Here is a 15,408-nt window from a genome sequence, read left to right on the forward strand (position 1 = left end):
CGCCGTATATCAAAAGCAATCACCAGCAACCTCGAAAACTCATCAGTATACAGTATCATCCGAATGAAGTGTCAATTCTGCATTTTTTTTAAAGATCTTCATTTTTTATACTTTTTTTATTCTCGGCGCTGCACCAGTCCGCCATTTTGAATTTTCACAAAAGGCCACACGCCATTAAAAAGTAGACACTCCAACGAAAATTTTAAGCCCTGGTTGGTTGAATTCTGTCAAAAAATGGAATGGGCAGAAGGGGACTCCGACACGCGGAGAATGCCCCATATAGTATATGAAATGTTTTTAGAAATATTAAAGTTTTTATGATGTGCTCTCTTTGTTTCCTGTTTCTTGCTTTTTTCATTTTATATTTTTTGCCTTTATGTCTTTTACTCAGTTTTTTCGTTTTCTGTAGCCGAAATAAAAGTTGAGGAACTTCGAAAGAGTCAAAAAACATAAAAAAAATGCGATTGTCGATAAAATGGCCGCAAAGAAGGAAAAAAGCATGAGGTAAAATACAAAAAACAGGAAGCAAAGAATACACTGTAGATTAAGCTTAAGATATCTCTTAAGCTTAATCTACAGTCTTAGGAATGTCCCTCTTGTGTGAAAGTTGACTGTTTGACCTGGGATCATGTACTTCCATTCGATATCTTCCATTTCAACTCTTGGTCAAGAAAATACCTATTCATCAATTTCCGAAGGAAAATTTTCTTTTATCCGGATTTATGTCCCGATAAATTTTTAACAATGTGTTTAATTTTAATCTCGGTTCAATTTACTCTTCTAATTCTATAAGAAATAGAAAAAGATGAAGAATAAGTTGAACCAAAATTAAAGTTAATCTACATTAAAACGGGCATCAGTCGAGTTTATCGTTGTCTAGAATCGCGTTTATCCTCAGAGAGATCTCACCCCTCGAGATCTCCCAATGTGATCTTCGCTGTATCCTCGGGGGTGGCATTCCTACGTAGTTGCAGAGTCGGCTGTCGTGGCGTTCGCGGGGCGAGGTTTCCTAGGATTTCAGGTGGCGATGGGGAGGTGGCGAGATGGGAGGGCGGATGATAGGAGAGGGTACAGGGTGGTACGTGCAAAGCGGCCCTTCCGACCCCTCGCGGCGTACGGCGGTACGTACCGTAGGAGAATCGATCTAAAACTAGGAGTCGCCGCAGTAATTGCTGGGAGGAAGCCAGTGTTACAATTCGCGGGGGCCTCTGTCGTATGCGCCAGTGAAATCTTAAACACACGCTTGTTAATCGCACGTACGCACGGCACGGCACGGTCGTCAGGCCAGGTACGTTCACGTCGACGGACGTACGTACGTCGCCGTAACCCCTCCTCGTCGCTCCTCGCCGTTCAATCGCCCTCTCTCTTCCACTGTCTAGTCTGTCCTGGCGGTACGGCAGCATAGGGGCGGCCGGCCGGGGGCGGCCGTGTTTTAATTGCGAGATACATATAACGGAGGGTGTTGTGCATTCCTCGCTCTCGTCTGCCTCGCGTACGTACGTGCGAGCGAGCGGGACAGAGTGAGGCGCGGCGTCGCGGGTGCGACAAGAACGGCGAGGAGCAACCGCATGAAGAAGGGAAGATTCCACGGTCTGTCATCAGTGATACAAGTCAACTAGCTAGCCAACCAGTAGCTACTACAGCTCGCCGCTATCTGGCTAGTGAGAGTCCAACCAAGTAGACACCTAGACGGCCGGCCAAGCAAAGTGTCGCGCCCGTTAAGAAGAAAAAAAGAAGAAAAGAGAAAGAGGAGAAGAGAGGGACAGAGACGGTGCGTGAAGACGAGAGAAAGGAAGAGAGAGAGAGAGAGAGAGAGAGAGAGAGAGAGAGAGAGAGAGAGAGAGAGAGAACCTTGCGAGGGTGTACGCACGAGCAAGCTGGGCGGACAGCAGCGCGACCAGAGAGCAGCATCCTCCGATATATAATGCGACGTGCAACCTTCTTCCCTTTCGCTTTGGTGATCGTTCCTTCGGAATAAAGCTGCGCGTTTGCTGCTGGGACGGTTCCTTACCTGCAGGGCTATGACGTAATGGCAAGAGAGGTACGCATTTCCTTCCGGCAGCTTCCTTCCTTTCTCACGCGCATGCAGCATCCACCCTGCAAATCACTTCTGCAATGGAGGAAGGGAGAGGAAAGGAGAATTTTTACTTATTTGTGTCGTAAATGAGAGAAATCATTGATGTCGTGGGAGTTTTCTCTCCGCGGAGAGGACGCCTCTCGATGACCTATTTTCACGTGACCTCGTGACACCCGACGATCGGTCCTCAGTTTGCACCTCCCCCCCTCCCCCCAAAGTGCATCACCCTCTTGACAAGGCCGAACGGCCGAAGGGACGAGCCCTTTAGCCCACTCCTTCCTTCCCGATAGATACGCGTTTCTCCATAAAGAGATGTTCGCGCGAATGTTCCACTTTTTCGCTCATAGAATCGCGCGGCTTCATTTCGCTCTTTTAGGACATCTCTGTGTGCTTGCGAGATTGCCTTTTCTGAAACCTCCCGATTGCAGGAATCTGTTTGCTTCGAGTACCTTTCGAGATTAATCCTTACCATAACTTTGAACGTCTGCCTTCGTAAGGATTTATTTCGCTTTATTGAATTGTGTCGTGTGTGTACTTAGAATTCTATCCTGATTAAGATACCGAGAGGATTACATTTCTCGATAATTTCGGAAATTTCTAAACCCTCACACCATTATAATAGAGACGGTTTTTCTTCATTTGTAATATGAAAGTACATAGTTGTAGAGATACTGCTGTGTTGTCCTAGTTTATGGATATGTTCAGAGTTATGATTCAAGTCGTTTATCACAATCCACGATTTCTAAAGGGAATAATAAATAAAAAGGAAACATGTTCGAACGTATCTTTTAATAAATAGAAAATCGGATCTGGAATATTTAAGATTCTTCTCATTTACAATTCATATTTTCTTTTGTTTTAGAGTAGCATTTCATCATGATTCTTTGTGTTAATTAGTAATAATCTTTCTATTGGCATACTCTTCGTATATATACATATTAATAATTATTAATAAGTATATATACATCTTAATAATTATTAATAATTATTTTTTAAGATAATTTCTAATTATTATCTTAAAAGCACTGAGATTAATATTTATCTTTGTATATTTTCTAAAAACTTTCATTGTTATTTCTTTTAGTTCCTAAATGTATTTCTTATTATTTTATTTTATATTGAATGATTAAAATCTTCTTTGTGTGTGAAATTATTATTAATATTTTATTTATCTCTTATTAACAAAACTTTCTACAAGGCTTTTTAGCATCAGTAAAATCTTCCTTATTATTTTTTTAGTACGTAGATTCTTCTATAATATTTTTTCCATTGAAAATATTCGCTTCGTTCATTTTATTCCTCAATAAAAGCTTATTCGTCGCATTTACGTTTTCACAGAGTCCTTGCATCCGTTTTGTCTACTGCTAGAAACTTTCTTCATGCTTTTCTCGCTCATATAGACTCGTCCTCATTGCCTTCTTACACCCTATTTTACTCGCTCGTAGATTCCGCTTTACTGATTTGTAGGATTCTGAAATCCCTGTATCATCATTAGTTGCTGGAATCTTCTTAAAGAAGTCCGCAAGATACAAATTTTAAATTCAATACGCTTTTTGCAAATATTCTCTCTCGACCTGTTTATATTGAAAATTATACACAAAGCAGAGTCGCGAGAATGTTACTTTTTCGTTACTGGAATGCTTTTCTCGCTCGGAAAACGCTCTGTGCCTCATTGTATGTTCTGCATGCTCGCAAAATTCTTCTCGTCGTTCTGCACGTTCGCGGATTCTTTCATGCAAAATCCTTACCATCGTTTTTCACGTTTCATAAAATTCCATATCTTTTGTTTCATTGTAGAGGTTTCTTGTCGTATTTACAATTTTATGCCAGATTTCCGAAAATATTCCAAAAAAGTTTTCTTCTAGATTTGCACTTTGGCTCTATATTACAATTTATGAAAAAAACAAATTTAAATGTAATAAATAATTAAATGAACTGTATGTACAATTATAAACTTTTTATTAAATAACTTTTATTAATACTAAAAACGAATTTGAAAAGGTGAATCTCAAATTTTTTGTAAAGAACATCTGAGTTTTTATAATATTTATGATTTATAATATTTATAATTTTTATGAAGAAATCTACACTTTTATACAGGTTATATATATAATTTTTAATATAAATAATATAAATAATTTCAAGAAAATATTTCTAAATATATGCAGAATCGAATTAGGTTTAGTATCAGGTTGCTCCTCGCCCTGATGAAGTGAACTGCAATGTTTACGAAACGTTGGCAATCTAATAATATATCTAATAATAATGAATCTGTACACAGAAATAACCCGTTAAATGAATAGCTTTTGTACAGAACCGAATTATTATGTTTCTTATAAAAAAAATATATATATTTAACACAAATAAATATCTTAATTAAGGCGAATATCTGAGAACGTGCAAATACATTAAAATGATATCACTTCGTTATAAAAGAAATGTTTCGTTAATATTTATTTAGCATTATTCTTGGCTCGTTGAATATCCCAAATTCCACGACTTAAAAATCCTCCGAGTGTGACGGATTTAAGTAAATCAAAAATTCTCGTAGTAGTCGACGGCAGCGGTTCTAAACGATACTTCGTTAGGGGATGCACCTGGGTACATTCGCGTTGCAGCTGCAGGCGGTTCCCTATTTGCTCGTTAGCACGTTGCGATGTTTACTAAGTTCCTTCCACAGCGAGTTCGTGGAAGCGAGGGGGTTATTACATGGGAGAGGTTGATATTCGTATAGTTAAGATAAACATTCAATTTTAGGCCTTTAGAATCTCTAAATTCTCAGATTTTGAACACGCGCTTTGTGTGTTCAAAATCTGATCCTTAAATTCTGAATTTTCTTTGATTCTTGTTCAATTTCTTTATATTTTTATACAACGTTTCGTGAATTATTATTTTTGTTTAGATTATTATCATGTTATTATATAAACTTATGTGTCACTTATCTCTTTTTAATTGTTTACGTATTTTTATAATTTTCTTAATTTTCTTCAGTTAATTAGATTTATAGATCTTCGAATAACGTTAGATAAAAAAAAGCATAAAATGTTTGAATCGTTGTACTTTAATTTCTGGTATATCTTAATTTTGAAATATTTAGTCTTAAGGAACAATAAAATATGAAAGATAACAACAAATAAAAATGCAAATAACTCGTCTATACAAAATAAAAATAAATAAATATAATTTTTTACATCCAGTTGAATCGAGCATTCGTATATATATGACGTACATTACTTTGCTCTGGTGGACGTATTTAATAATTATAAATGTTTAACAAATATAATAATGATACATTAATATGGACAATGAACAACCGATAAATCCGACTGTGCACAGAATAAATAAGCGATATTACATGTTAAGACCGGTTAAACCAGGTCAGTGCTTTCGATCATAAACTGCGCACGCGTCTTGTACCCTTAGCGCCACCCTGTTGACGACTAAGGATACAATCTCAAACATAATGCACCCCTTCGGCTCGCATTATTTCGAGATCGCTAGCGACGTCGGGATGCAATCTCGCCGATCGAAGAGTGCAGATGTACTTATCCACAGTGCGAAGTACGATAGAGTGCAAACGAGACAGAGGCGAATATTCGCGAATAAATTATATGCAGTAAACGTACCTCTAAAATAAACCGAATAAATTAAAATAAATTAACGAAATAATTCACTTCTCAATAAACATCTTCAAGTGGAAAGTTCGTGGAAAGATACGTTGCTGTAAGTGTCCCGCCATGCATTATTGCGTTTACATTTTCAATATCATTAGAATATCATTAGATGTAATCGCTTTATTGTAATCAGTTCGATATAAATTAGTTCTTCGCTATTTGACATATATGTAAATCTAACATAAGTATAAAAATTTGCGTTGCAAATTTTGAATGCTTGGAGAAATTGTAAATATATTTAAATATTTAAATTTCTAAATTTCAAGACCTGAGAGAAGGGGTAAGGGGAGAATCATTAAAATCTCAAATTTTCAAATGCAGTAATTGCATTAATCTAAACATCATGATTTTCGTTTTGTAATCATTTTTATATTGTTTTATTGTTTCTCGATTGTTTGTTACAGTCGTATATTAGTGGACTTAAAATAATTTTTATAATCTTGTATATGTGTTCTGCATGTCATAGTATATATTTTAAATTTCCACTTAAATTTGTACACTTGTACAAATAAATAAATGTAAGATGCAATCCTGTCGCGGCGTTATACTAAAAATTTTTTAAATAGTGAAATATTTGATAGTTTTATACACGAGATTTTATTTATTAGGCATTCTATATGGCGACTATGTGTATATGAAGCACACTGGAAAATTATTTACTCCATTTAACATCTGGGCGACAAGCGTTACCCGGGGTCAGCTCTTCAGCTTTCACTCGCTTTTCTTGTCGCGAATTATTTTTAATTTGTGTATGAATCATTTCTTATTTGCAAAATCTCTTTAATTCTTTCTTACACGCACGCATACGTACGCACGCACGCACGCACGCACGCACGCACATTCTACAAAGCGTAAGAAAATTCTATTTTAATAATTTTTTTGTTTATGCATATATTTATAAATTTTGTAAATTTTAAACACGCACAATATATGTATGTGTTACGTTTTATATTATCTAAAATCACGAAAAACTGTATTATAAAACTATTATATAAATGCGTGATTCGACTAATACCAACAGAAGTCTGCTATTTTGCTTTTTTTTCTTATGTTGAATATCTTTATTTTTACAAAGCGCTTTAAATGCCTGCAAGCTGCACGAGCTTCCGGAGAACATTTAAGGTCAATAATAAATTCCAAATGTCAGCCATTTTTAACTTTACCGTGCATTAAAGTGCAGTACACCGACATTTTTTTCACTGCACTAAAATTAATGGTGTCAGATGTCATGCCCTTTCTATCATGTAAGCATTTCTGTCTTTCTCTTTTGATACTTGATTTTCATTTTAAGCATATATGTTTAATATAATACCATTCTAAATTACCATTCTATTTTTGATTTAAAAATAATAACTAATTCACATTACTCATATTTTAATCTCTGTAACTGATTAATGCTAATTATATCATTTTTACGCAGGAGTTACGGACCAAGAGACCTTTCAAGATATGGGACAGCTGGCGTAACGTAAGGAAAGGATTGGTCGTTAGCAATTTCGAAGAGTTGATTGTTCGAGGTAAGAAAGATCTAAATCTAAGAAATTATTCATAAATTATAAACAAAGGCAATTAAAAGCCAAAATGGGTTATGACACAAACTTATTGTTAGACATTAAAGCTTGTTTCCTGTAATATCATTAAAACAATTTACATCTTATTTAAAGATATTACGCTTCCAAAATATCTAATTTAACAGAATAAATATTGTTGAAATAATAACTTATCATCTATATATCTATTGTTTCCTGTTGCAAATTAACAGTAACGTATTATATAAAATGTAATATATTTATTTTTACGATATTCAAGTTATTGGATCAAGGTATTAGTTACAAGAATCGCTTTTTTTCATAGAATATTTTTTGGAAATTGAAAAGATTCTTTTTTAAGACTTTAAACCAGGGATAAACTGTTGAGAGCATTACGGTGCACAAATTTGGGGCATTACTGAACATTGCTGGGCATTACTTAAGAGAATTGCGTATTATATTAAGCGGTATGAGGTTATGCATTACTAGAACATTAAGGGGATCCTAAAGTCATCTGTATTACCGACTAAACGCAATAATTTTTGTATAATAACTACTTTTTTCTCCGTTTATAAATTTGAAAATCATTTTCCGGGATTAAAGCATTTGCATTAATACGTGTCTGTGAGGTGGAGTTTATGTCGAGAACGAAAAAAAATTGTTTAAATTAAGATCTTTGCCATTTTTTAGTCCAATATGGCGTTAGAGCTGTCAATAGCTTACCAACATTTGCTTGATATAAAAGCTTTGCAATCTGTACTTACGAAATTGTGGTCCATAGAGACGTAGTTCGCATGAACAAACAACGTCGAGTTCTTGGAATTAGATTTCCAAGGAGAGACTCACGTAAGTATTTCACGGATTTTAATTAGCTTTTGCATAGTTATTCTGGGGAACCAAAAATTAATCCCTGTAAAGTAGTAAATTGTACCCCTACGTATTTTTTGAGAAAATCGTGATTTTAGGTCACGACGACGAATCGTTTTCAAACCTGGGGCAATTGATAGATATTTAAAAAAACAAGTAATTTTTATGTGTGTATATACAGGGTGTTAGTTAAGTATGTTTCCAAACTCAACAGAGCGATTCTTTGGTTTATTTCAAGTAAAAAAGTCTATATAAACATGTATCCTAAACGGCTTAGTTTCTGAAATAAAAAAAATTTAAACGTGTAGTAATAATCTGTTTATTTGAAAGAAATACAACTTGAACTAGTCAAAAACTAGTCAAAAACAAAAACAGGCTTCAGTTCTTCTGACGAAATAAAACAATTAGATGAATTGTTGAAAATGTCCACCTTGCGCCATGATACATCCATCGAGCCTTCTTCTCAAAGATTGACATACACGCTCAAAAATATCAGGTGTGTTACGTATTGCCTCGCAACGAAGCAACTATTTGATTTCTCAAATCATTCTCATTCTCAATTGGGGTGGTATAAACCAATGATTTCAGATGTCCCCAAAGGAAATAATCCAAAGGATTTAAGTCTGGTGATCTAGGAGGCCAAGGTTGAGTTCCTGCTCGACCTATCCTGTATTTCGGAAACTTTTTATTTCAAAAACTAAGCCGTTTAGGACACATGTTTATATGGACTTTTTTACTTGAAATAAACCAAAGAATCGCTCTGTTGAGTTTGGGAATATACTTAACTAACACCCTGTATATATGTATATACAGGTCCCGAAAGTTTTTGCCAATCGCTTTTGTGCAGATAGAGCGGACTAAACTGAGTCGAAAAGTCCTCTACCATTTTGCAATTTTCGTAATAGTTAACAAGATATTAATTACTAAAAATTGCCAAATATCCAAGACCATTGGTCTTGAATAATTTTTTTCTCAAATACTGTCAACTTTACAGAAAAACTGCATGCAAGAGATAAAAATCATTTATTTTCTTCTCATAAAGTTCTGAGAATTTTTTCAGAATTTTTTATTAACTTTTTAGTACTGCATTTTCTTATTTTTACCAACATGTGCAAATACGGTATTAAAAAATTCTGAAAAAATTCTCAGAACTTTATGAGAAAAAAAAAAGATTTTTGTCTCTTGCAGCTTTTCTATAAAGTTGATAGTATTTGAGTAAAAAATTATTCAAAACCAATATTTGGCAATTTTTAGTAATTAATATCTTGGTAACTATTGCGAAAATTGCAAAATGGTAGAGAACTTTTCGACTCAGTTTAGTTCCCTCTATCTACACAAAAGCGATTGGCGAAAACTTTCGGAACACCCTGTATATATTAGGAAAATTAATTTTTATACATAAACGGTTTATTTCTCGTTATTCATTCACAATGTTCTCTAGCAAAAGGATACACCTAATAATGGGTGGTAGCTGTCATAGAAGCATGCGAAGCATATTGTCTTTCTACATCATGCGTACCGAATAAACGTATAAGGTGTCATGTCACAATCACTAACCGTACTTTTATTAAAACACGTTATTAACGTTCAAAAAGCGCAAATTACTCATTTTTTAAATATCTATCGATTCCCCCAGGTTTGAAAGCGATCCGTCGTCGTGACCTAAAATCACGATTTTCTTGAAAAATACACAGAGATGCAATTTACTGCTTTACAGGGATTATTTTTTGGTGCCCCAGAATAACCATGCAAAAGCTGATCAAAATCTATGAAATATTTATGTGAGTCTCTCCTTTTTAGACACTTTATTGCAACGAATTTATTATACGAAAATTTACACGAACCTGCGACTGCGTGTATCATAGTTTGCGTGAGATATTGATGTGGCAGTATATATAAGATATGTCGATGTGCTGTAAAACAGCGACCTCTGATGACTTCGTCGGAATTCGGGCTTCACTTTAGGATCCCTTAATGGGCATTACTAGGACATTAATGGGCATTACTAAGGCATTAATGGGCATTATTAGGGCATTACTAGGACATTAATGGGCATAAAATTTGGGCATTAGTGAGCATAAAATTTGAACATTACTTAGGCATTACTATAGGCATTAGTAGGTATTGGTGGTCAACACAATTTTGGTCAACGATTTACCTCTTGACTTTAAAAAATCTCAGGAAGACTTTGGAAGATGTTAGATTCATTGTAAAAAAACCGATGCGTATTATACTCGGGATAACTTCTGCAAGCGTCATACGCATTGTCCTTCCGGAGCACTCTCTTTCCACCTGTCCGGCTGACCAACGAAGAAATATTTCCGGTCGGAAATATTTCCGCGCGGCGTATCACAGCACGGAATTGCATTATCTGTAAAGTTCCTTTGAAAGTGTCGCTCTCGCAACACACATTTCTCGCAACATTTCTCAGAAACAAAGCGCCGTTCGTTCATTCGTTCGTTCGTTCGAGGACGCACCACCATTATTCGCAACTGTTCCATTCACACGATTAAACAGTACATGCGACACGTGGCACACGCATATGCACACTCACTCACACGGAATATATAACATACACGTACGCACACTTCCACACATTGTCGTTAAAGCGTTATCACTACGCCTGAACACTATCTGACACCCCAACCCTCGGCCAACCCTTGCTTTCAGGTAAGGAAAAGCTGGGTGTACCACAAAACGAGAATGTCTCGCTAGTTTTGGAGTCGGACGGCACGCAAGTCGAGGACGGCGAGTACTTCAAAACACTAGGAAACAACACGATCCTGCTCTTGTTGCGGCATGGTGAACGCTGGTGTCCTACTGGCGTCGACATCATACGCGCTGGTAGGTGAAAAGGACATTACACAGATCGATCTTAGGAGAAATCGGCAACTTGGTTGAGAAAGTTAAGGTTGAAACAACACGGATGACAGAAAATTCGAAGACATCTAAAGAAAACACGAAAATATACAAAGAATGTAAAAGAACTGAATTTAAAAGACCGGGATAATTAGAGTATCATTTAGACATATATTTATATGTATATTGTAAATTAGATTAATTGAATCATTTCTCTCTCTCTCTCTCTCTCTCTCTCTTTCTTTCTCTCTCACGAATAAAATTTAAATTCTTTCAGAGACCTTTAAATCAACCAAGTAGCTTTTCTTCTGCTCTCAAATGTTTCGACTTTCTAGATTTTTGAACCCTCGAATATATAGCTTCTTTAGAATCATACGCACTGCTATGTAAAGGGGATATTACAACGATCAACTTTGGTTGATGGAAATCGACAACTTGGTTGAGGAAACTAATCTCGAGGCAACTGATAAAATTGAAACTGATCAAACTGAATTACATGTGGATCAAACTGAATCCTTACACACACACAAGCCTTTAAACGATCAACCAAGTAGGTTTTCTTCTATTCTTAAGCTCTCTTTAGATGTTTTGGATTTTTAAAACAATCTTTATCACCCGAAATCTCTTTAGACTTTTAAATCTGTAAGTTTTTTTGACTTCCTTATAAGATCTATGGATCTCGCACTTTTGCGATGGATCACCGGCACTGATTGTCACGCCTTGCAGCACCGAACACCACCCGGCCCGTATCCCCCGCGCAGCCGTGTCCATCGATAATTAATAACTCTTTCTCTCTTTTTCTTTCTCAGCAATTTCGGCGATCCCGAAAATAGTCTGTGAGACGATCCACGCGCTGGAATTGCACGATGAGACGCCATCGTGGAAAATCATGGACAATAAAGGCCGAGTCACAGTGGTATTACACTGGGACCAGCGCTCGTCGTCGTCATCGCAGGTGCAGCAGCAGCAATCAAAGGCAGGCCAGGATGCCCAGACTTCCAAGTACTCACCGACTAAGAAAGCTGATCTGAGTGGCGCCCAGCGGCCGTCCCTGGTGATCCAAACCAGTTTGGACAAACTCAGCTATGATGGCAAGGCAACGCACTTGCCTGGCGAGATCGCCCCGACGCGGTACACCAGTCCGCGAATCACTGTGATAAATCATGACGATATGGTATATTCAATCTGCAATTACTTTAAGAATTTTAACTTCAAATTTTAATTTAATTACACAAATTCCTGAGCTTATCGCAGAATCTACAATTGATGGGACCAGTGCGATAGTAATACTTATAATCCATTTTCTTGAAATCCTGAAAAAACTAATTCGTTCGTGCTTTTAAGAAAATAGATTAGTTCAACGTCGCATTGAATTTTTCAATCTCAACAATAATTAATCCAAGCGCTTAATTTATAACTATAAATTACAGTCTCATATCAATCACAATTTGTTAAATTCAATCAAAATGCATATCATCTACGATTAAAAAGGTCAATAGTTTTTTATATTAATTCATTAAAATTTTTAAGAAAAAGAATTAATTTACTGATACATCATCTTTGATTTCGACCGTGTGCATGCGTGTGCATGCGCGCGTTGTTATTTGTCTTATTTTAAAAATATTAATACATATTGTAAAACAAACAACTTTCTATCTCGCTGTAAATTCATCTTCATCCTAGCAGCAGCAGCCGATGCAGTCGCACATACCGGGCCGTCTAGTGAAACAAGGCACGAATTCATTCGACAGTACAACCATCCACATCCACACACCTGAATGCTCCAACCACATTCATCAGCCGGTCGCGCGAAATGGTAGTCCCGTAAATGGCGCCGACGGTGGTGCCATCGGCGAGTGCGACTTCCACTGCTGCGCTCTTCACGAGGAAGGCCGCAGGATCGCTGTACACAAATCGGTGGCAACATCGCCGATCCAGGACGCGCAGCATGCGCAATATCAACACCCACATCATCCACATCAACAACAACAACAGCAAACGCAAACACAAACACCGTCGCCACAGCCGCCATCCTCTCTTTCGGACGGCACCAAGCGACCTGGCCTGAGCAAAGGTCATGTTCGCTTTCGCGATACCGCCGACGAGGAATCAAGCTCACGTCTGGCCGGTGCCATTACTCATTTTCACTTACATCATAATCATCATCATCAAGAACATGACAGTTCCGAGTCCGAAACGGAAAATACAATGATGGAGGATGAATTTGTGACCTCTGAAAAATTTCTACTACTGATCGATCAGCTGACGGTCGATCAGAAGCACCACCTTAGCATCAAGGACATTGGTATCATATTGGAGCGACTCAGCTCTAAAATCCTCGACGTCGAGCGGCTGGATCGCGAAAGCGAGAGCGAGGAGTGCTATAATTGGACGATCAAGGCGCTTATACGGGGCGATGTCCTGCGGGAGCTTGGTGTGATCTACAATGGGAATTATTATGCAATCTCGGAACATCCTGGTTACAAAGAGGAGTCCGAAGAGAATAACGAGGATAATGAGGAGGAAGAGGAAGATAGACTTTAATATGATGCTGTTTTACTAGATAGATAGATAGATTATACACCTATTCCAGGTTATTATTAAATTAGGCACGTTGCAAACGGAAATAAGGACAAAGATCCCATATAGCACGGATCTCCAAAAGATGTTCTGAAGGATGTCCTGAGAACATCCTAATGTCCTGAGAAATGTTCCTAGGAAAATCTCTGGGATAAAGTGTGCTGTATGGGATAACACGTATCTTCATTGATTCCGAGGATTTTTTGAAAATTAATTCAATTTTTTTATGATTTTTTTTAGAATCTATAAGCATTTTCTAAAATTTTCTTAGGATCTCTGTGATCCTTTAAGAATTCTCAGTGAGCTTCTAGAGAAATTTTCTAATATTGAAAGATCGGTTTTGTGCCAAATATATGAAAGTTCTACAGAATTAATTGCTTAAGGTTTGATGAACTTAGGCTTTTTTAGATTAAGTCTTCTAAAACTTCTCAGGATACTCTTAGAATTTTTTAAGCTTCAGGAATTCCTCCCTTAGGATTTCCTAGAATTTTTTAGGAGATTTCCGATATTACAGTCCTTTAAGATCTTAAGATTCTCTGTAAGTTTCTGTATACGTTTAGAATTTATAATATTAATCTTACAAGTTTCAAGGAGTCTCTAAAAATTTTCCAATTCTAGATATATCCAGAATACCTTTTTTATTTTCGATTCAGGATGTTTCTTAAAAAAATATTTGACTCTAAAATTCTCGGAAGAAAATTTCAAAGGAGGATGTTAAGTTAGGACCATCTAGAATGGACCGCTGATGGCAATGGTGGGGGTAGAAAGACGATTAGAGTGAGAGGCAGGAATAATAAGATCATTCTTTCTCTGTTTACTGTTGTTTCTAACACCATCAGCGGTCCATTCTAGATGTCGATGGTTAGGACTGTTTCTCGGCTAAAATGAAAAAGTTCCGAGATGTGCAAATTATATGTCATATTAATGCTACTTAAGTAGAGTCGAGTATATCGTTTATCTTAAGGAAATATCGGGCAGAAACCGTATCAAAGACAATAAAAATTCTTAAATAAGATATCAATATATTTCGCGAATTAAGCAACAAAAATTGTATTGTTATTATTTAAACATGATAACTTGATAAGCATGTTTGTTATTCAAAACTAGAATTCGAAACCAAACAATTATTTTGTATTGGACTCTTTATCGTTCGTTAATTGCTCGAAAATTCTCTAAATTATATGTGTTTAAGTAACAATAACATTTGTTGCTTAATTTCCAGGATATTTTGATGCTTCAATTAATAATTTTTTATTAATATTAGGAGTGTGATTTAATTTTGAGGGTTTTTTTTCTCAAAAACTAATTTATTTAAACAACATATCACGTAAACGTTTAATAACTTGTACGATCAACATTTAATTCTCCGGCAAGTTCTGAAGTGGATTGTGCTGGATTTTCATCCAGTAATGCTTGCAAATCTGCATTTTTCAGCTTTTGCCATTAATATTGAAATCATCACATTTTAATCGACAGAGCCAATACATGTCTTGATGGAGCAACATCACCATAAATTTCTATCAGAATTCTATGACCTTTAGGCTAATTCTACAATGTGCTTTTTGTTTCCTGTTTTATGCTGTTTGTCTCTATTTGTCTCTTGTCTTTTTGATCAAGAAACAGGAGACAAAAAGCACATTGTAGAACAGCTTTAAGCCGCCGTTTTCTTCTGATTAAAAAACAAAAGCAACGCATGTCGAAAATGTTCTTTAAAAAGCTCCATTTTTAAAGTTGTATAAACACTGTTTACTGCGTCTATTGTTGGTAAACGACTAAATATTATGGAGTAGTATTAAAGCGTTAAGAAATAATAGCTATGATT

The 15,408-nt window shown here is 36.2% G+C and overlaps 2 protein-coding genes across 3 annotated transcripts in view; one reads left to right on the plus strand and one right to left on the minus strand.

Moving 5' to 3' along the window:
- The window catches only part of dila (centrosomal protein dilatory), an 8,056-nt gene extending 5,964 nt beyond the window's left edge, over window positions 1-2,092 (minus strand). The window contains 2 exon segments of the mRNA XM_018511911.1: window positions 965-1,592; window positions 2,012-2,092. Coding sequence (XP_018367413.1) covers window positions 965-1,592; window positions 2,012-2,092 — 709 coding nt within the window.
- Window positions 1,954-13,684, plus strand: Drep2 (DNA fragmentation factor-related protein 2). 2 transcript variants are annotated; one of them, XM_018511909.1, is made up of 5 exons: window positions 1,954-2,041; window positions 7,172-7,268; window positions 10,818-10,991; window positions 11,816-12,180; window positions 12,690-13,684. In XM_018511909.1, exons 1-5 carry the CDS (start codon window positions 2,030-2,032, stop codon window positions 13,548-13,550), a joined length of 1,509 nt encoding a protein of 502 aa, XP_018367411.1. In that variant the 5' UTR covers window positions 1,954-2,029; the 3' UTR covers window positions 13,551-13,684. The 2 variants fall into 2 exon arrangements, with proteins under 2 accessions (XP_018367411.1, XP_018367412.1); XM_018511910.1 differs by having other exon boundaries at window positions 12,693-13,684.
- The last annotated feature ends 1,724 nt before the right edge of the window (window positions 13,685-15,408 follow it).

This window comes from Trachymyrmex cornetzi, unplaced genomic scaffold (assembly GCF_001594075.2).
Source record: "Trachymyrmex cornetzi isolate Tcor2-1 unplaced genomic scaffold, Tcor1.1 scaffold388, whole genome shotgun sequence".
Classification (NCBI taxonomy): Eukaryota; Metazoa; Arthropoda; class Insecta; order Hymenoptera; family Formicidae; genus Trachymyrmex; species Trachymyrmex cornetzi.